This window comes from Malania oleifera, chromosome 7, assembly GCF_029873635.1.
Source record: "Malania oleifera isolate guangnan ecotype guangnan chromosome 7, ASM2987363v1, whole genome shotgun sequence".
NCBI classification, from domain to species: Eukaryota; Viridiplantae; Streptophyta; class Magnoliopsida; order Santalales; family Ximeniaceae; genus Malania; species Malania oleifera.
Window position 1 is genome coordinate 109,705,621 of NC_080423.1, and position 21,493 is coordinate 109,727,113.

Here is a 21,493-nt window from a genome sequence, read left to right on the forward strand (position 1 = left end):
TTAAATAACGATCTAAAGAACACGTATAAGGAAAAGTATATGTATATTTATCATTAAATATTTATACAGTTTTAGAGTTAAAAGTTTAATTTAACAGTTATAGTATATGATTATAAAATTTTACTGTTATAGTTGATGGTAAAAGTTTTATGCAGAAATTTTTAAATTTATATTTATTCTAGAGACGGTTTTGAAGTTATAATATTAAATATTGTTTTACGAAATTTTTAAAAAGCTTATTTTGGTTACACACTAATAATAATCTTTTTTACTTACTGAGCGTCGTCTCACTCCAATCATATTTTTATTTCAGATAACTCTGAAGAGCATGTTGGAAATCAGGCTTAACAAGCATGCGGGTGGGGATAGAAAAATAAAGATTTGTTTAGAAATATTAGTATGATATCAGATATTTATGTTTGCGAAATTTTTCTTCTTTTGAAATAAATGATTGTAATATGGATAATTAGTACTCTGATTTAATAATAATTGAGTTGATTTGTTTCCGCTGTAAATCAATAATAAAAAGTTAATATCTCAAGCCCTTCGGGGTTGGGGTGTTACATTTGGTATCAGAGCAATAAGTTATAGGTTCTGCAGACTTTAAAAAATAATTTTACGAAAGCATATGATATAGGTTCTGCATACTCTAATATATAAATTTTACCAGAACTTAGGTATAAAACATGATTTGGGTAGGATTGGGTAGTTTAGAATATTTATTTTAGTTTGTTATATTAATATACGTTAATAATAGATTTATGATTTTAAAATAACATTTTATCATTGTTTAAGAATGGATCCTAAAGATAGTAACATTTGAGAAAATGAGATTAACGTGAAAGCTCCCAATGACAAGTAATAATCGTAAATTCTCTAAGAAAAATGGTAGTATTATTGAAGACACGTTAATTAATTTAAATATGTTATTTATGTTTGTAAAAACACATACCCATATTGATGATTCATAATTAATTGTCAAATGCATTAATAATTTAAAATTTATATATATATATAAATAATAATATCTGAGATTTAATTATTTTCACTAAATATATAAGAAATAACCTATTAGACCCTACTAAGTTTAGAAGTGCTACATATACAAATAAATATGAACAAACGTCTATTATGAAATCTGAATTTATCCAAAATTTTTTTGCATGTATAAGTTAGATATGAATATGTATTTTTACATTACATATTGAGTTATCAACAAAACATTCAAGCTTAATTTAGGAATATATATTTTGACAAAATCTTTAATTTTAATTTTGTATTAGTTTATAAGGAATTAAATATAATTTAAATATTACTTATTATATTTAAATTCAAAAAAAAAAATTATATATATATGTATAATCCCTTAGCATGTGCAAGTTAAATATCTATATCTATTTTCCATTACATATTCAATTTCCATCAAGTATCCAAGTTTGATTTAGGAGTACAAATTTTGACAAAATATTTAATTTTTTTTTATAAATTTATAAAAGTTATTACAACTTAAATTTTTCTATATTTAAAAAAAAAAATAAAGAAAGCAATATAAAAATTAACTAATTTCCTTCAAATAACTAACCAATGTCAAATCATCAATTGGTCAAACATGTCCAACATATATTTGATCTAATAATAATAATAATAATAATGGAATATATTAATCTTGTAGTTAAAAAGAAAAAGAAAAAAAATGCTTCATGGATGGAAATCATCGGTTATAGCTCACTTACGTCCGAAGCAAGGTCAGGGCATGAGACCACTTGGGCATAGTGGGGACTCGAACCCGTGATCACATGGATGCACGGCCGGTTCCTTACCACTAGGCTACCCACCCAAGTGGTGATCTAAGGATGAAATTAATTATAGTTAAAGTATTAATAAAGATGTAGAAACATAAAAAGAACCTAGAGTCCGCAAATTTTGCAATACGTGTGCGTGCTCGATATCCGTGACATGCGTAGCTCTCTCTCGATTCTCGTGACTCACGTCATTCTCCCTCGATTTGTGCAAAACGCGTTGCTCAATATTCGTGACACGCGTCGCTCTTTCTTGATTCTCGCGACACACGTCGTTCTCTCTCGATTTGTGCAAAACGCGTTGATTGATATCTATGACACGCGTTGCCCTCTCTCGGTTCTCGCGACACACATTATTTGTAACACCCCGACCCCGAGGGGCCTGAGATATTAACTTTTGACCATTGATTTACAGCGGAAGCAAATAAACTCAATTATTATTATACCAGAGCACTAATTATTCATATTACAATCATTTATTTCGAAATAAGAAAAATTACACAAACATAAATATCTGAAACCATACTAATATTTCTAATCAATCTTTATTTTTCTAATCCCCACCCGTATGCTTGCTAAGCCTGATTTCCAACATGTCCTTCAGAGTTATCTGAAATAAAATATGATTGGGGCGAGACGACGTTCAGTAAGTAAATAAGATTATTATTAGTGTGTGGCGTAAATGAGCTTTTAAAGAATTTCGTAAAATAATATTTAATACTATAACTTCAAGACTGCTTTTAGAATAAATATAAATTTAAAAATTTCTATATAAAACTTTTTTATAATCATATACTATAACTGTCAAATTAAACTTTTAACTTTAAAACTATAAAAATATTTAATGATAAACATACATGTACTTTTCCTTATACGTTTTCCTTAGATCGTCATTTAAGCATCAAAATGATCCTTTTCACGTAAACTTACACTTTTTCTTCAAATCATCAGTAACTTTGTACACGTAATTAAATATGTATAAACATATATTATAAAAACTACCCTTAGGCCTGTTTGCCGTAAGTCATGTTTACCCCCATGACTGGATTGTGCGGTTCAAAAACTAGACTTAGCTGGCTGGCTGACCAAACTAAATCAACGTACATAAACTTTAAGTGAGATTTTCCCTATTAAGTCCTGGTCCATAACTAGGTGTGCACTCAGGAGAAATCCACTAACATAAATAACCACTCTGTAAACAGTGTGGGTACACTTTGATCCATATAAACTTTAAGCTGCGGTACCGAGCATCTGTAACTTTGAATTTGCTTTGCCATAAGGGGTTTTAAAATTATCTTATTATAATTTATGTAATTTAAAATAATATCGTGAAAATCTCACCTTTACTCATATTTTCAAAAAAAAAAATGTAACGTGGAAATAAACTCATGCCACACAATTTTTGTGTTAAAAATATATATGATTTTATTTTTGAATAGAAAGAAATGCTGAAAATTTACCTAAGGGGATTAGAACATTTTTTAACCCAAAAATAGATGTAAGTATATTAAAGATAGAACTTGATATAATTAAATATGTGTAAAAATAAACTCATGGAAATTTTGTGGAACTAATTAACATAATTGAAATTTACTTATAAAGTAAACTCGGGTATGAATTTTAAATAAAAAAAACTAACATAATCAAAATTTACTTACCTTCTTCCTTACGAACACTGTAACTATCTCTATAAAATTAAATCGGAATGAGTGGGTGATTGAGAACTTATTCAAAAATTATCTCTCCACCACAAATTCTTTCACTCACTAATCCTTCTCTTCCTTGAAAAATTGTTGTGAAAAATGAAGGTTGAGAGCTCCCTATTTATAGAAAAATTTTGAAGAAGAAATGAAATTTATAAAAGTGTGGGGAGATGAGTGAAATTATAATTTTTAAAAATTAAAGAATGGGTAAGGGATGGGTAAGGTATGGGTTGAGTATGGAATGGGGATGGAGGCCATGTGGGAGTGCTTGCCACCATTCCCATTAAATAAATTTTTAATTAATCACTTACCTAATTAATTAATCAATTAGTTAATTAATTATTTTATTATTTTTCTTAATCATTATTATCATTATTATTATCATTGTTATTAATTTTGAACCATTTTTAGTATTTATTTATTTTATTATTTATTTTTAAATAAGAATTAAATTTGAATTTTGAAAACTCATGTGGGCCCCACATGCTCTTGTGGGCCCCACACAACTTCGAGATCCGAATGGATCCTACGTAATTCGAATAATTCTTATATGATTTTATGCATCCTACATAACTTTGAGACTCGTATAAACCTCCATACGGCTTCGGGACTAATGTGAGCCCCACACAGTCTTGTGGGTCCCGTATAGGATACCTATATTATTATTATTTTATCATATATTTCTACAAATTATATCAGTCAAAACATTATTTTATGTACTTATTTACGTATATAAACAGTGTCTTGTGGCTCCGGGACTCATGTGGACTCCACATAGTCTTGTGGGCTCCACATATGATACCTATATTATTATCATCTTATTATGTATTTTTACAAATTATGTCTGTCAAAACATCATTTTATGTATATATACTTATTTACGTGTACAAACAGTGTCTATCCTGTTTATCCTATGAAATTCCATTTTGACTAGGCCAACCTCTAGGGAGCGACTGAGCCGCAATGGTCTCTAAGCACTCGCTAAGACAAGGTCTTTCTTAGGCATCAAATATGGAATCAAGAATCCTATAGAAAAACACTTCTGTATTGATATTAACTTAATGACCATTTTTATTATTTTATTATTATTGTACTTTAATTATGTATATTTTTTTTTGGTCATCACATCGTTCTCCCTCGATTTGTGCAAAACGCGTTGCTCGATATCCGTGACACGCGTCGCTCTCCCTCGATTCTCGCAGTACATGTCACTATCTCTCGATTTCCACAACATTCGGCCATTCCCTTATAAAAAGGGTCTGCCCTTCTCGAACTCTAAGCATCACAGCTTTCTATCATCTTGAACAATCACATTTCAGTTTGCAGTGATTAGCTCTTCCCAACTTGTCTCTTAGTTGTCTCATTACTCGAAAATGTTGCCAAATCACCCAACTCCCCAAGTTGCTGAGAGCAGCATTAGATCGTCGATCCAAAGATGGAAACCCAGTAAGGCACAAGTGGAGATTTTAGAGGCGGCCTTCCACAGCAGTCAAGGGGAACTCCCTTCTGTGGAGCGTACTATCTTGCTTGCAGCACAACTCTGACGGTATGGTCCAATTGAGCTGAGAAATATATGTTTTTGGTTTGAGAACCGTAGGCGTAGGCGGGGATCATTTGGAGAAGCCAGTATCTCAACTACTGCCCCATCAATTCTCCATCTTACCTCCTCCGCCACTACCGCCCCGAGTAGTGCCCCTGCCATTCTTCCAACCGTCTTCCCTATCGAGAATATTCCGACTATGAAACTTACAACTAAAATCACACCAATGAGTCATATCCCTTACAATGGCAATATCGCAGTCACCACACTAAGGGTTTCGGATAATGCTGGCCTACTTCACCATTGCAAGGAAATCCGATGCACATTGAGACTCATATACAGGCCACCAATAACTCGGGAAAAGGGCAGCTCTTCCTCCTTCACCGAATAAACGGGTGTTCTCTCCCTTTTTTCGACCCAATCCGGCAACATTATAAGAGGTCAACTCTGCCAAGAAAGAACCTAGGCGGTTAGCAGTGACACCGCTAGTACTGCAATAGATGTTGACGTTGATCTAAGGTTCTAAAGGTCAAATCTCGTATATTTTTAATTTATAGGACATGTATAATATATATACATATATATAATTATCCTTTTCCACATCTTCTGAATTTCTTTTCTATTTCAACCTCTATTAGACCGACGATTCACACTTCAATTCCCAAAATAAAATACTTCGCCAAATTGACCCTCAGTCTATTCTAAGATTTAGTCAAATCATTAATCAATGTACTCTTTTAAATAGTGCAACCAATTATACAGTACTCATTTTAAATTAGCAAATTTTGATGACGAAATTTTTGTAAGGAGGGGAGATTATGATGACCCAAAAATATATATATATATATGATTAAAGCACAATAATAATAAAATAATAAAAATGGTCATTAAGTTAATATCAATACAGAAGTGTTTTTCTGTAAGATCCTTGATTCCATGTTTGATGCCTAAGAAAGACTTTGTCTTAGTGAGTGCTCAGAAACCATTGCGGTTCAGTCGCTCCCTAGAGGTCGGCTGTACACGTAAGTAAGTACATAAAATAATGTTTTGACTAACATAATTTGCATAAATATATGATAAAATAATAATAATATAGGTATCCTATGCAGGGCCCACAAAACTGTGTGGGGCCCACATGAGTCCCGAAGCCGTGTGGAGGTTTACACGAGTCTCGAAACTATGTAGGGCTCATAAAATCGTAGGAGGATTATTGGAGTTACGTAGGATCCATTTGGGTCTCGAAGTTGTGTAGGGCCCACAAGATCAAGTGGAGCCCACAAGACCATGTGGGGCCCACATGAGTTTTCAAAATTTAAATTTAATTCTTGTTCAAAAATAAATAATAAAATAAATAAATACTAAAAATAGTTTAAAAGTAATAACAATGATAATAATGATTAAGAAAAATAATAAAATAATAAATAATTAATTAACTAATTAATTAATTAATTAGGTAAGTAGTTAATTAAAAATTTATTTAATGAGAATGGTGGCAAACACTCCCACATGGCCTCCATCCCCATCCCATACTTAACCCATACCTTGCCCATCCCTTGCCTATTCTTTAATTTAAAAAAAATTATAATTTCACCTATCTCCCCACACTTTTATAAATTCCATTTCTTCCCCAAAATTTTCCTATAAATAGGAAGCTCTCAACCTTCATTTTTCACAACAATTTTCTAAGGAAGAGAAGGATTAGTGAGTGAAAGAAATTGTGGTGGAGAGATAATTTTTTTCAACAGTTATAATATATGATTATAAAATTTTACTGTTATAGTTGATGACAAAAGTTTTATGTAGAAATTTTTAAATTTATATTTATTCTAAAGACAATTTTGAAGTTATAATATTAAATATTGTTTTACGAAATTTTTAAAAAGCTTATTTTGACTACACACTAATAATAATCTTATTTACTTACTGAGCGTCGTCTCACTCCAATCATATTTTTATTTCAGATAACTCTGAAGAGTATGTTGGAAATTAAGCTTAGCAAGCATACGGGTGGGGATAGAAAAATAAAGATTTATTTAGAAATATTAGTATGATGTCAGATATTTATGCTTGCGAAATTTTTTTTCTTTTGAAATAAATGATTGTAATATGGATAATTAGTACTCTGATTTAATAATAATTAAGTTTATTTGCTTCCGCTGTAAATCAATAGTAAAATATTAATATCCCAGGCCCTTCAGGGTTGGGGTGTTACAGGCACTGTCAAGTATCGCATATATAGTCCGACTGCCCCACCTGGTCCATTATTTCACCAGTGGCCCCATTAACTCCTACAAGCCGACTATCTCGATACCCACACTGATTCACATGTGTGGTTACACTGTACCTTAACTAGCAACGGAATCGCGCCTCTGGCTAATTAAAGCCTTTGATAAACTGGAGTATCTTTCAACTCTTTTGAAGTATCTTTCAACTCCTTTGGAGTATCTTTCAACTCCTTTAGTAACAAGTTGTGGCCCCAATTAATCATATATATAATTTACAGTAAAACATAACAACCTGTTCAGTTCCAGTATTTTTACAACCGTAATCATGCAATCTTTCATGCATTTTTCTTTTCTGTCAGTCAGTGGTGTTAATCGGCACAAACTCTCTTGGTTTAACCCCTTTTTACATAATAAGCTCGGTGGTTAACCGGTACCTGTTTTCCACATTTCCAGATAACATAATGGAATTCTAGTTTTCATAGTCCATTCACAAATATAACAGTTCCATATGTTCTAGTTCATATCACATGTCACGTTCATTTCGTCAAAAGCCGCTTTAATCAGTGTATAATTCGAAAAATACCATTTGGACCGCAAACATGGGTATCAAGCAATTCCTACCTTAGTTTTAAAGCAGTTAAAGTAGTTTTAGAAAATTTGGAGTTCATATACCAAAACCCCTATTTTTGCCAAAAAATCGTAAAATTATAAGAAACAATATTTATACCAGGTAAAATTTTGTAGATAAATATTCAAAATGTGCAGTAAGACATAATCTAACTTTCTAGCCGTTCAGTTTTCTAAAAATACTAACGTAAACAAATCCCCTTACCTTAATCCCAAAAATAGAAATACGAACAGATTGATCCAAAACAACGACCCAGAATCCCCGAAACCTAAAAACCGAAGAACATTACTTCACTATAATCACAACTACTACATATATACCGAATTAGAAATGGAATCAGATGCTTACCTTGATTTTAGGGAAAAACCCAAAAATCCTCGAATCAAAAATCTAATCCTCTACAACTGCATAGATTATCCTTCTAATCCCTGTAGTGATGTCGGATTATTGATTTTGGCAACGGACGACATGAAATCCTAGAGAGAGAGAGGGTTGGTTCGAGTTCTAGAGAAAGAGAGAGAGAGAGAGAGAGAGAGAAAAAAAAAATTGGAATAACTTAGCAAGAAAATGATATTCTATTTATAACTAAGTTGACCCGGCCAACCTCGTCGACGAGTCGGAGTTCTCATCAACGAGCCGAAGAAGGTCAATCATGGTTAAGAAGGTGACCTCGTTGACGAGTTTGAGATTTCAGAATCTTTGAAAATCCCTTGGCATCTTCTCATCAACGAGCCCCGGCATCTCATCGCCGAGCCACAGAAGAAACCTTATCGACGAGAAATGGAGCCTCGTCAATGAGCTCTATTGTTTTATCCTTTTTAATTTCTTTTCTCTTTATTTATTTTCTAGATTTGGGTCCCTATAGAGATACTAATAATATGATAATATGAACTAAATACTGAGTTATGACTATACTAAAATGCTAACATGTACGATTTCTTGATATTGCCAAAGACATGATAATGACTTGACTTATATTGATGATTTATGACTCACTGTACATTGCAAATTTGAGCATAAATATATTGAGCATGATTATGAAGCATGAATCTTGATATAATATTGATATATGAGTATGAAATTAAATTTTGACCATATTAGTTTACATGCTAAATGATGGATCACATTATATATCTTTTGCATGATTGACTAATGGATAAACATATTATGATTGAAATAAATGTTGGCTTATGGATTTTTGTATTGCAATCTAAATGTGAAATTTGTTTTGGTCCTTAGTACGTGAAATTAGGAATAACTTCCCAAGAGGGGGGGTGAATTGGGTTCTAAAAATTTCTTTTAATTCCTTTTAAGATACCTTAAACTTCCTTTATTTCTTTTAACCAATTCTTGACTTGTTTGTTTAATTCTTTAATCACTCAAGAACTTAGTTCTTTTATCCAATTAATACCACAATTAAACAACCAATCAATTAAACACAATTTTCAAACCAAAAAATCAATTTATTTGCCAAGCACAAGTTAAACAACAAACAACCAAACCAAGATATAAAGAATTCAGCACTTTTGTAATATAACAACTCAAGATGGTTGTTTGTTTATATTTTCCAATTTTGAACCAAGCCTTGTAGTGAATGAGAATTTATACTTGCTGATGTAAAGCCCTGTATTGATGAATCAAATCACTCTTTCCAAATATTTAGAACTCAAATTAACTTTTGGTAAATTTATCTTTGGGGTGTTAACCAAGTAACGTACTCCCGTATGATTTCCGTAAGATATGGTGTAACCAACGTACTCCCTTTCGTTTTCTGCAACCCAAATAAAAATTGGACTTTAAGTTTACTTGATTTCCAAATATGCGTAGTATGTATAATTTAGATATTTAAATCATCCACGCAGTTGTATATGAACTGAAAATAAAGAATAGGCAAAAAGAGAGTGAGACGGAGATTTTTACGAGGTTCGACTTCAACACAGCCTACGTCCTCACCTTTGGCAAATCTCCAAAGGATTCACTAAAACCTGTTCCATTGACGGGTGGAACAAACCTTTACAAAACTCCTTTGTTAAGGCTAGAGCCCGCCTTCTCCAAATGATATTCTCTCGTTTAGTCACTCCTTACATAGGCTAGAGCCCACCTCTCTAAGCAATATCCCCTTGCTTAGCCAACGATCCAAACACCTTGGAAAGTAAATGAACTACAAGAAACACAAGATAAAATCTGCATACAAGTATACTCTTTCAAAGAGCAAGTTAGTACAATTTCAGCACTATATACTTCAATGTTCAATATCAATAGGAAATGGAATGAAGCTCAAGTGTAGAGATCACCAATATCCTTCTTAGATGAGGATTAACAATAGGAATTCAGAGGAGGAAGGATTAGCACTTCAGAATATCTCAGCAAAAGAATTTTTCAATGAGTGAGCAAGAGAACTTTGGAAGAATAAGAGTGCTTTCAGCTTCTTAAAACATATTTTTCAATTCTTGGATATATTTTGATTTGCAAAACCATGTATTTATAGGCTTTAAAACTTGTTTCCATGTTGAAAAAGTTTTATTAGAGAGTTTCCCAAGTTTTTAGAAAGTTTGGAGCTCAAATGGCTATATTTTAAAATATTAGAATTTAAAAAATTTTCCCGTTCAACGGTGTTCAGATATCTGACAGCAGTGACCTCATTTCAGTGTTTTAAAATAATGAGATTTTGATATATAAAAATTCACCTCAATGCGGTTGTATAAAAACTGACAACATTTGGAAGAACTCTCTTTTTGTGCTTTTCATTTTAAAAATGATTATAACCTTTTTAAAATAATTTTTGACTTTATAAAAATATTTTCTAGATATTTTAAAAGGTATTTTAGGTCCAAGAAGTTAACCTAAGAGTTTCAAAATATTTCAAACGATATTTTAAACATTAAAGTACTTACATGAAAACTTCTAAGACTTTTTTTATTTTAGGTTCTTGAGTCTTCATGCTTTGTCCTTGAATTGAGTCTATCTTTTCTTCAAGCTTTCATATTCTTTGAGCTTCCTCACTTTGCTTTTCTTTGGTTCTTTGAACTTTAATATTCCTTGGCTTTCAACAACTCATTCATGTCCTCATATTCTTTCAAGGTTTCATATATCATTTTTAAATCCATGCTTTGATCTTTAAATCCATACTTTGACTCTTTTAAGCTTCATTTGATCCTTGTGAGTACTTTAACCTTACTTTCTCATATATGAGCCCTGAAATATCATTACTCACACAAATACATTAAATTTTAATTGTTTGTTAGCATCAAAACAAGATAACAAGATTTTAAGCCTTGTAAGACCAACAGTACTTTTATTTCTGTTTATCTTCTTGTTGATATAGAGAGGGAGAAATATTTGAATTGAAAACTTGATATCCATGAGCATCACATGATATGATATTGGTATTATTCTTGATATTGGTATCCATGAACACTTACATGAAGTAAATTAATTTTTTAAGCATGGCATGATAAATTTAAAAGCACAATTGGTATCTTCATGAATACATAGTTTACAATTTACAAATGAAAGTCTAAATTTATTGAATACAAGATATATTTCATTCAGGGGAGTTAGACTTGATGGAAATCATTGAAAATTATGATATACAATCCTCTATTTTTTTTTTCATACTACTTTGAGACTTTTTGTTAATCTTATTATGCATGATAAATACAAAGTTTCCATTTTGAGCCTTCACTAGATCTATACTTTTGCTTATGGTTGCTCATTGCCTTAAGTACTCTTGATGTAAACACTTAGTTTTTATGTTACTTATATTGCCTTGAGTTATTTCTATGCTTGTAATGTCTCCTTGATGACTTTTTGCTTGTATTATGACTTTTTGCTTTATCCCCTTGCTCTTTTTGAATGACATCAAAGGGGGGGAGGGGGGGGGGGGAGAATAGTGTAAGCAAAGATGAATTTTGAAGCAAATATGACTTTTGAGAATATGAATTGTGTGATATGACCAAATATGAATGAATGACTGTTAAAGCACAATGTGAGCAAACATGTTGAAACATATATAAATGATTAAAATGAATGTTAAAGCAATAAAAGCACACCATATATGCTATAATGAAATATACTAAGTTGTGTGTGTTCATATGCTTTAATTGTGATTATTGTTTGAACTTTTTGATATCATCATTTTTCAAACTTATTAAAAGGAATACTTATTGTAAGGGGGAACCTTTTTCTAAGGAACCCTCATCTTTACTGCTTATTTGTCATCATAAAAAAAAGGGGGAGATTGTTGGCCTAAAATGGTTTTTCAATTTTGTTTTGATGATAACAAAATGATGATTTAATATGTGTGTTTAAGTGATGATGTTTCGGGTTTGCTTATAGACCAAGCTCAAACTAAAAAAATGCAAATGAAAAGTTCAAAGCATAATTGGGACTCTAAAGCTACATATTCAAAGACATCCAAAGAAGCTCAAGCAATACCAAAAAGATAAGAGAATGTGGAAACTTAAAAGCTGACTCAAAGATCAAGTCAAAGAGGACACAAAGCAAATATATCATGGAAGACTTGAAGACTAGAGTCTTAGGCTTTAAGAACATATGATGTAAGTACTTCATGTTTAAAATATCTTATGGAAATATGTTGAAAGATCTTTAGGGGTAATTATGGACTTAGAGACCTTATTTAAAACCCTGAAAAATATTTTATAAGTAATCAAAGCAAGAGAGCAAAATGAAATTTTGAAAACAAAACTGAAAAACCAAAAAAATGGTCTACCCAGACGACTGAGGTAGTCTGCCAGAAGACTGAAGATTTCGTTCAGTCTACTGAATAATTTCTTCAAGAGAGTGAAGAATTAGTTTAGTCTGCTGAAGAGTTTCCTAAAGGAATACGGAACAGGCAGTATACCCTCAAAAAACTGAACCCTTAGTTCACTCATTTGACCCTGTGTCCAAACTAAATTTTTTTGAGTTTTAAGGTACTTCAGTCTACTGAACACTATTAAAGACTAATTTTTTTTAAATATTTTAAAATTCAAAGAATGGTTTCTTGTGCCCTAAAATTTATGAAAACTTGGGAGATACTCTGTAAGTACCCGAACTGAGATATAAGGGTTTAAATAATTAAGAGAGGGGTAAAAAGGTAATTAAACAGGCTTCGTCAACGAAGTTAGAGTTCGTCGATGAAGTGGCTTTGTCGGCGAAGCCAGAGTTCGTCGACAAAGGCCTCATATTTTTCGTCAACGAGGAGCAGGTGTTCGTCGACGAGGAGAAATCGAGAGGTTTTATGAAATGCGACGAAATTCAAGGTTCGTCGACGAGGAGAATTCGAGGGGTTTCGAAAAATCGAAAATATTAGGCTCGTCAACGAGGTCATGGTCTCATCGATGAGAAGACTATAGGGTCTCATCGACGAGGACGCAATTCGTCAACGAAAGCTGCTGAGTCAAAGGTACTATAAATATTAGTTTCATTACTTCTCAGTTAAGAAATCATATATCCTCTCTTTATAAACTTTTCCTACTCTCCATCTCTCTAGATTTCTTCACTGATCGTTGCGAGAATCATTAATCCGAAGTTACCACGAGGATCGTGGGAGGATTCTCTACAAATTCTATGGATCGGATTTTCGGTTAAGCCATTTTTGGGTTTTGGCGTAAAATCGAGGTAAGGCTCAGTTTTTAATTTTGATCTGGAAGTTTTGTAGAGAATAGTCTTATGAGTATCTTATATACTGGGATTTGTAGGTTTTGGAACTCGGATCGCTATTTAGGAGTCTTAGAGTTCAAGAATTGCTATTTGGGGGAAAGGTAACGGGAATTGTGTTTATATCGGTTATTTTTGAAATCGGACTCGGTAAAATTGTGGTTCACGATCCTGTGTGTGTGTTTTGGTTACTCATTTGGGGGGATCTAATGGAAAAAATTATGGGTTTTTCATGATTACAGTTTTAGGAAAAGGAGGCGACGACTGCATCCCTAGTTTTGTTGAAAACCAAATGTATATGTTGATTTATACTGTGTTATAGGGATGACCATGCCTTGACTTGTTTTAAACTGTATATGTTTGGAAAACCATAATTTTAGATTACCAAATGGGCATGGTTTGTTTGGTTATATGAGCATGTATGTGTATGTGATTGGTTGAAATGCGAGTAGGAACGTGGTTCGAATTTGTTCTAGGTACTGAGAGTGTCCGACTTTATATCCGAGAGCATGAGCCTATCTTGACTGATCACCGAAGGGTGTGGATCCACCAGTTAGCGCCGGTACGATGCCATGGGAGTCGGGGACTAGCCATGTGCCGATGGCGTCGTGTTCACGAGTTGGCTACGAGCCAATGCCATATGTTGCCGGTCGGCATCGGGTCGAAGGGTGTGACGACACCGGGTAGATCATGGGCGTGCGTATGTATGTGTGTGCGTGTATGTATTGTGTAAAATTAGTACTGGAACTGCATTTAACTGCGTGTATGTTGCATCATGATAACACTCAAATGCCACACATCGATATAACCTGTATTCTTCCTTACTGGGAGGTGTCTCACCCCTACTGTACGTACATATTTTTCAGGTCCTTCGAGTAACTGGAACTAGCGTCCTTGTGTTGGGAGCGTAGTGGCCGGTGTACAGCGGGTAGCATTTGGGTAAGTGTTAGAACTTGTGTTTTGTGGGTTGCCATTGTGGGATATGTTGGGCACGTAGATGTACGTTGTATGATAAAGCTTTGCCATGCTCTTGTATAAACTCTGGTATGATACCATGTATGTACATAAAATGACCTTTTTCCGCTGCGTATGTGATTGTGTTTGGATGTGTATAGGGTGCCTGGGAACCCCACGGGATCGAACCCTCATCCTTTGTACTGTATCTTTGGATGTTTTATTGGATATAGAGACAAGTTAGGTTATATCTTCACCCCTAGGTCCCATTTTTGGGTTCGGGGCGTGACATACTCCAAGTAATCCTAGGCAACACGAAATTACTTTTCTAAGCCTATAAATACATGGTTTTGCAAATCAAATTATACCAAGAATTGAAAAATCTATTTCAAAGCTGAAAGCACACTTACTCTTTCAAAGCTCTCTCTTGCTCACTCATTGTAAAATCTGATTTGCTGAGAATACTGAAGTGTTGATCCATCCTACTCTGATTTCTACTGCTGTTCCTCATCTAGAAAAGGATATTGGTGAAATCTTACTTGAACTTCAATCTTATTTCAATTTGGTATTTGAATATTGAAATATATAGTGTTTGAAATTGTACTAATCTGCTATTTGTGAAAGTGTTATTGTATGCAAAGATTATCTATTGTTTCCTTGTAGTGATTGATGATTCTAGGATTGTTGGATCGTTGGACCGAGTGTGGGGTATCGATTGGAGAGGCGTTGCTCTAGCCTATTGAAGGAGTGACCGAGTGTGGGGTATCGCCTGGAGAGGTGTTGCTCTAGCCTATTGAATGAGTGACTGAGCATGGAGTATCGCTTGTAACGGTTTGTTCCGCTCGGAAAGGAATGGTATAGTAGAATCCTTAGGTGGTATTGGCCTAAGGCGAGGACGTAGGCTGGGGATAAGCCGAACCTCGTAAAAAACGTGGTGTCACCCTATTTCCTTACTCTCTTTACTTTTCAACATATATTAATTGCGTGGTTGAATTAAATTTTTGATCATATACACTACGTGGATTGGATATTAAATAAACTAAAGATTAATTTGATTTTGAGATTTACGGAAACCGAGAGGAAGTACGTTAATTGATCAATATAAATTGCGGAAACCGCAAGGGAGTACGTCAATTGGTTAACACCTAAGACTCATTAACTGAAAGTTTATTTAAAGTCAAAGTTCTTGGAAGGAGTGTTGGATTTCATATTGTGCTTTATTTTGAGAAATCAATTTCATTCAATACCAGGTTTGAAACAAACTCATATATTCATGGGGCTATAAAAGCTGAAACTTGTCAAAAAGCTGCTTACCATATCTTAATTGGGTATTTTATAGTTGATTACTTTAATTGAAAATTGGTTGGTTGAATGTTTAAGTTGTGTTTACTTGTGGTGTGTTAAGTATTGGTTTGTGGATTGATTAAGTGATTAAAAAGCTTGTTGTGTGTTTATTAAAGTAACAAGTGGTTAAGAATTCTTGAAAAGAATTAAAAGAAATTTTAATAACTCAATTCACCCCCCTTTTTGGGACTACACCTTAACTTTCAACTCATATTTTGGGTGGAACACATATATTGGGGAAAGCATCGTGAAGCAAGGAACAAGAGAGAAGTTTGTAGGAGGGCAATCGTCCCCGGTTTACTCGACAGTCTTAGGGCTAACCATTGATGATTTGGCCTAAACCGTTGACGGTTACGCTCGCACGCGTCATGGAATTTCGAATAAGAGATCAGTAGATTGAGAGTTTTTGGAGGATTTTCCTCTGAGAGAATGTAACAAAAGTGTTTTAGATATAATAGAAGTCTTCTGTGCACATAGGATTAGTATTTAATCATATTATGTAACCCTAGTTTGATAAACTTGATGTAAGCTTTATTATATGTGGTTTGGGAGTTTGGGCTCATTTATCATCAAAATAAACGATTCCCAACTTCAGTTTTTAGAGTCATTTAACAAACGAGTTAAGCTTAAAGAGTTAAATTCGGTTTGTCTCGGCTTACAAATAGCTCGATTATATTCGTTTATTAGGTTTAATAAGAGATCCACTAATGAACTCGTTAATATAGAGTGGATGGTTATCACAATCGCTCGGCCAAACTCAATTACAAGGCTAAGGCTCATGGATTAAGCTTAACAAGTTACATGCTATGCCTACACATAGAGTTTAAATAATGAATAAACAAAAATAATGAATTGAGTCCGACCTATAAATAGCTTAGCTTAAACTTGAGCTAATAATTCAAAAGATGAGTTAAATTCAAGTATGAGCTGAACTTTTTCCTATTAGACTGAGTTTGAACTTGCTAAAGCTTAACTCGATTCACCTCATTTGTAGTCCTAACTATATGGATATATTTGATATGTATAAAAGCAACAATAACACAAAAGGGAAAAAAAAAAAACTTCATATAGTGGACACGAGTTAAAAAAAATATAATTTTGAATGAAAGGTTTTATAGAATGGGTAAACCCAATTTTTTGGTTGGGTCAAACTGAAGTTCAAAAAATAGTGGGTTACTCGTAAAAACAAATGAGCCTTTAGGCTTAGGGATTGTTTGGAACCACTTGTACATGAGTGTCTTTCATATTAAAGTGTTGAATTTAATAAGTATTGATAATAAGTGTTAAACTTTTTAAGTGATGTCTGGTTGTATTTAAAATAAGTGCTATTTGGGTACTATATGATTATTTTACAAATATTAATATTTTTTAATTAAAAAATTCACTAATAACTATTTCAATTATTTATAATTAAAATTTAAATATCTACTATTAAAAAAATAATATAACATTATTATTTTTAATTAATAATAATCTTATACTGATGTATACTTATAACATATTATGATAAAAATAATATTATTAATAAATTTTAAATATTATTTTATTTAATATTAATTTAAATCAATAAACATTTCTTGTTCAATACAAAATTGAATTATAGTAACTAATATGTATTTTTAAATAAAAATATTTATATTTATATAATAAAAAATTTAAATGATAATTACATTAATTTTATAATTAAAATTTAAATATTTTTTATAACTAAGTTAATGTAATATTATTTATTAAATAACTATAATCTTGTTATTAATATATATTTATAACATATGATTATCACATTAATTTATGTTAGAAATAATACTAATAACCAAATTAAAAATTTTAATTTCTTTAATATTAATCTAAATTTATAGATGGTTCTTTATTCATTCCAAAATTTAATTATATTTTATTAATAAATAATAAGTTATAATGCATAATGAAATAATATATGACTAATTTTTAATTTATAATATGTTAACTATTATTTTTAATTAAAATTCGAATACTTTTATCCAGTAAAAAATATATAATATTATTTTTCGATTAACAATAATCAAGTTCTTAATTTATATTTATAACACATGACTATCATATTAATTTATGTTAAAATAATATTATTAATTAAATTAGTATTTTTATTTTTAATAATAATTTAAATTAATAGGTAGTTTTTCTTCTTCATTTTAAGATTGAATTATGTTTTATTAATAATTAATATATATTATAATATATAATAAAATAATATATTATTATCTTTTAATATATTTTTTAAATTATAAAATAAACACTAAATTTCTTATATTTATAAAATTAATTCTTCATATGAACAGTGTCACTTATAAGTGATTAAGAAGTTAACTTAAATTATTTATTAAAATTTACTTAAAAAATAATTCTGTAAAAAACATATAATAAAATATTTATTGTAATCCAAGCTAAATGTTACTTCTTTTTTTTTTTGAAAATACTTATTTTAAGTGTAAGTGTTATAACCACTTTTATTTTAGGCTCTCCCAAACGGGCCTGGTGAGCGAAGTGGACTACTATATATACTCCACATTCTTCATATTCACTTTTCGACAACCTAGGGTTTCTGCTTGGGCTCAGAGACAGAACCAGTTGCGGCATGGTATAGCTTCCACTTCCCCAACGATGACTTTTTGGTTTCTCCGGCGGTATTTTTTGATTTCGTTCTTTCGATTCTTACTGTTATGCAGGCACCAAAGAGAGGCGTCAAAGTTGCTGCAGCAGCCAAGAAGAAACCTGTAATTTTCTATCAATTTGTCTTGCTTTTCTTTTTTTTTTTTCTCCCTTTCCAGATTTGTTTTCTTTTCGATGTTATAAGCCGTCATCTGAGCTTAAATTTTTATCATTTGTGTTCTTATTTTTGCCGTTTGCTTTTAATATTTGAAACACAGGAGAAGGTTTCGAATCCTTTATTTGAGAAGCGGCCGAAGCAGTTTGGTATTGGAGGGGCTTTGCCTCCCAAGAGAGATCTGCATCGTTTTGTTAAATGGCCGAAGGTTGTTCAAATCCAAAGGAAGAGAAGGATCCTGAGGCAAAGGTTGAAGGTTCCCCCGGCACTGAACCAATTCACCAAGACTTTGGACAAGAATCTTGGTAAAAACCCTGAAATTCTGACCTGTTCATTTGCTTTCATTTGATCTATTATGGCATTATTTAAGCAGTGATCTAGGGTTTTTGGTGGGTAAGTTATTAAGACAACATCATGTGCACGTTTATGTGCTGTATCTCCGTTTCATTAATTCTTAAATTATATTTTGTTGTGCATGCCTTAATTTTGCTTGATTTATATCTTTGTTGATTTGTGTATCTGTAATTTTGGATTTATAATGGTTTTTTTTGTTCAATGTTAATTTTGAAGCACATTGTTTGACTGCATGGAAGAAACGCAAGAGTGATATTCGTGTGTTGTGTATTTTTTTCAAAACACTAGCTGTAGATACTTGATTGTTCAACATGATAGCTATGAAAGAAGTGGAAAGAAATGACAAGTGGTTTCTTTTAATCAAGATTTAATAGAAGGGGGAAGAAAGTTAAGCGTGTTCTCTCATTTTTGTTTGTTTAATGATTTCCTCTCTATGTTGTTTGAATAATTGAAGAGAAAGTGAGTCAGGCTTTACACCCCTTCAATTTCTCTTCCTTCCCGTCCATTTATTTTCATTATGCAATTGAAACTTTGATTTGAGGGAAAGAGTGTGATTTCCTTCCTTTCTTAAATCTTAATCACCAAAGGAAATAATGCCAAAACACCTCCTACTGATGATTCATTGTCTATTTATGAATGATTAAAGAAATTCCTTTTATGATGATACGCATTTTATGACTGTAGCCAAGGAGACTATTTGATCTTCATTAGAGGGTTGAATTTCACGTACATCTGCTCTAGGTTTTTGAGCAAGTGGATAAGATATTATTTTTTGAATGTTAAATGGGGTTCTGCAGTTTTTTCTGATTTGAGTTTGTGATTGAGAATAAAACTTGTGGTGAGTGTATGCACACAACTAGAAAGGTGAGGCGACTTGGTAGTCTCACACACATCTCCTACTTTGATTTTTTATGCTTTTCCACCTCCATTTTAATGATTATTGCATGTTGTCATTATCAGCTGTTTCCTCCTTTTGTATTGTTCTTTTTGTTCTCCTCCTCCTGCTTCTTCTTGTTGTTGACAGGGAGATCGGTGAGTGGACTTGTTTCCATTTTGTGTGTTAATTCATGTACTTTACCTTAATTTGTCAATTCTCTCTCTGCCTTCGGCATTTAATGCTTTTAAGCCACTTTTAATGTTATTCTCCCTCTATTTGTAATTGTGTCATGCTGTATTGATTTTGATTATCAAAGCAGACAAGTTGCTAAATGCACAATTAATTATTTTGGACACCACTTGTTTGCAGCAACCAGCCTTTTCAGGATGCTTCTCAAGTACAGGCCTGAGGACAAAGCAGCAAAGAAGGAACGTCTCATAAAAAGAGCTCAGGCCGAGGCTGAAGGGAAAAGCATTGAGGTTAAGAAGCCTATTGTAGTCAAATATGGCCTCAACCATGTCACCTACCTCATCGAACAGGTTAAGTAACAAGTTGTATTTGTACTGATGGCCTTTTTGCATGAATCCCTGCTTATTGAAAGCTATTTCTTATATAAATGCAAAATAACACAGATTTTCCTTGCAGAACAAAGCACAATTGGTTGTCATTGCCCATGATGTAGACCCAATTGAGTTGGTTGTGTGGCTTCCTGCTTTGTGCAGAAAGATGGAGATCCCTTATTGCATTGTGAAGGGAAAAGCACGTTTGGGAACGGTAATTCTGCTTCTAATCTTGGCTGCATGTAGATTTTATTATTAAATCTGTTTACTTTTTTGGTTTGCTGAAGTAAAGTAATCTGTTTATATCTTTACTTTCTTTCAGATTGTCCACAAGAAGACTGCTTCAGTCTTGTGCTTGACCACTGTTAAGAATGAGGATAAGCTGGAATTCAGCAAAATCCTCGAGGCCATTAAGGTGATTGAGAACAATACTCTTGTTTTGCATATGCACATGTGTTTGCATATGCAATAAAATTTTATTTGATGTTTTCAAAAATTTCCTTACTTTTAATATTAAAAATGATTCCAATTGCTGTTTCAGGCAAACTTCAACGATAAGTACGAAGAGTACAGGAAGAAGTGGGGAGGTGGGATTATGGGCTCCAAGTCACAGGCCAAAACAAAGGCAAAGGAGAAACTCCTTGCGAAGGAAGCTGCACAGAGGATGAGCTAGAAGGATTGTCACTTGCAGGGACATATTCTACCATTTTTGTTGTCTTGTTTTGTTTTCTTATCCCAATGGTCTTATGTAGTCTCTTAAAAACCAACTCTTGTTTTACATTCCTTGTCTATGCAGGAATTTAAGAGCCTTTTGTGTTGAAACATTTCGAAGAACACATTACTTAGATTTCACCTATTTCCGGTGGCTTTGTGTTTTAAATGTGTTCAAAATGCTTTTTTTTTAATCAATAAAGGGTAAATATATTGATCAAAATGGAATATGTGCAAAACATACACTGATTGATGAAAACAAAGTTCTTCATCCAGATGTCACATGTAACAAAGAATACATCAAAATCTGGGCATATCTAGGGGCACGATGCCG

The 21,493-nt window shown here is 32.5% G+C and overlaps 1 protein-coding gene across 1 annotated transcript; it reads left to right on the forward strand.

Moving 5' to 3' along the window:
• The first annotated feature begins 18,338 nt into the window (after window positions 1-18,338).
• Window positions 18,339-21,382, forward strand: LOC131160712 (large ribosomal subunit protein eL8y-like). The gene is made up of 7 exons (XM_058116577.1): window positions 18,339-18,471; window positions 18,560-18,607; window positions 18,761-18,962; window positions 20,258-20,427; window positions 20,534-20,662; window positions 20,771-20,863; window positions 20,990-21,382. The coding sequence occupies exons 1-7, from the start codon at window positions 18,469-18,471 to the stop codon at window positions 21,119-21,121; spliced, it is 777 nt and encodes a 258-aa protein (XP_057972560.1). The 5' UTR covers window positions 18,339-18,468; the 3' UTR covers window positions 21,122-21,382.
• Window positions 21,383-21,493: the final 111 nt, after the last annotated feature.

What these genes read in the sequence shown, in the direction of transcription:
- LOC131160712 (XM_058116577.1), top strand. An exon ending in CAGCAGCCAAGAAGAAACCT is followed by an intron (nt 18,608 to 18,760) that starts GTAATTTTCTAT and finishes TTTGAAACACAG; the next exon opens with GAGAAGGTTTCGAATCCTTT. An exon ending in AAATCCTCGAGGCCATTAAG is followed by an intron (nt 20,864 to 20,989) that starts GTGATTGAGAAC and finishes TTGCTGTTTCAG; the next exon opens with GCAAACTTCAACGATAAGTA.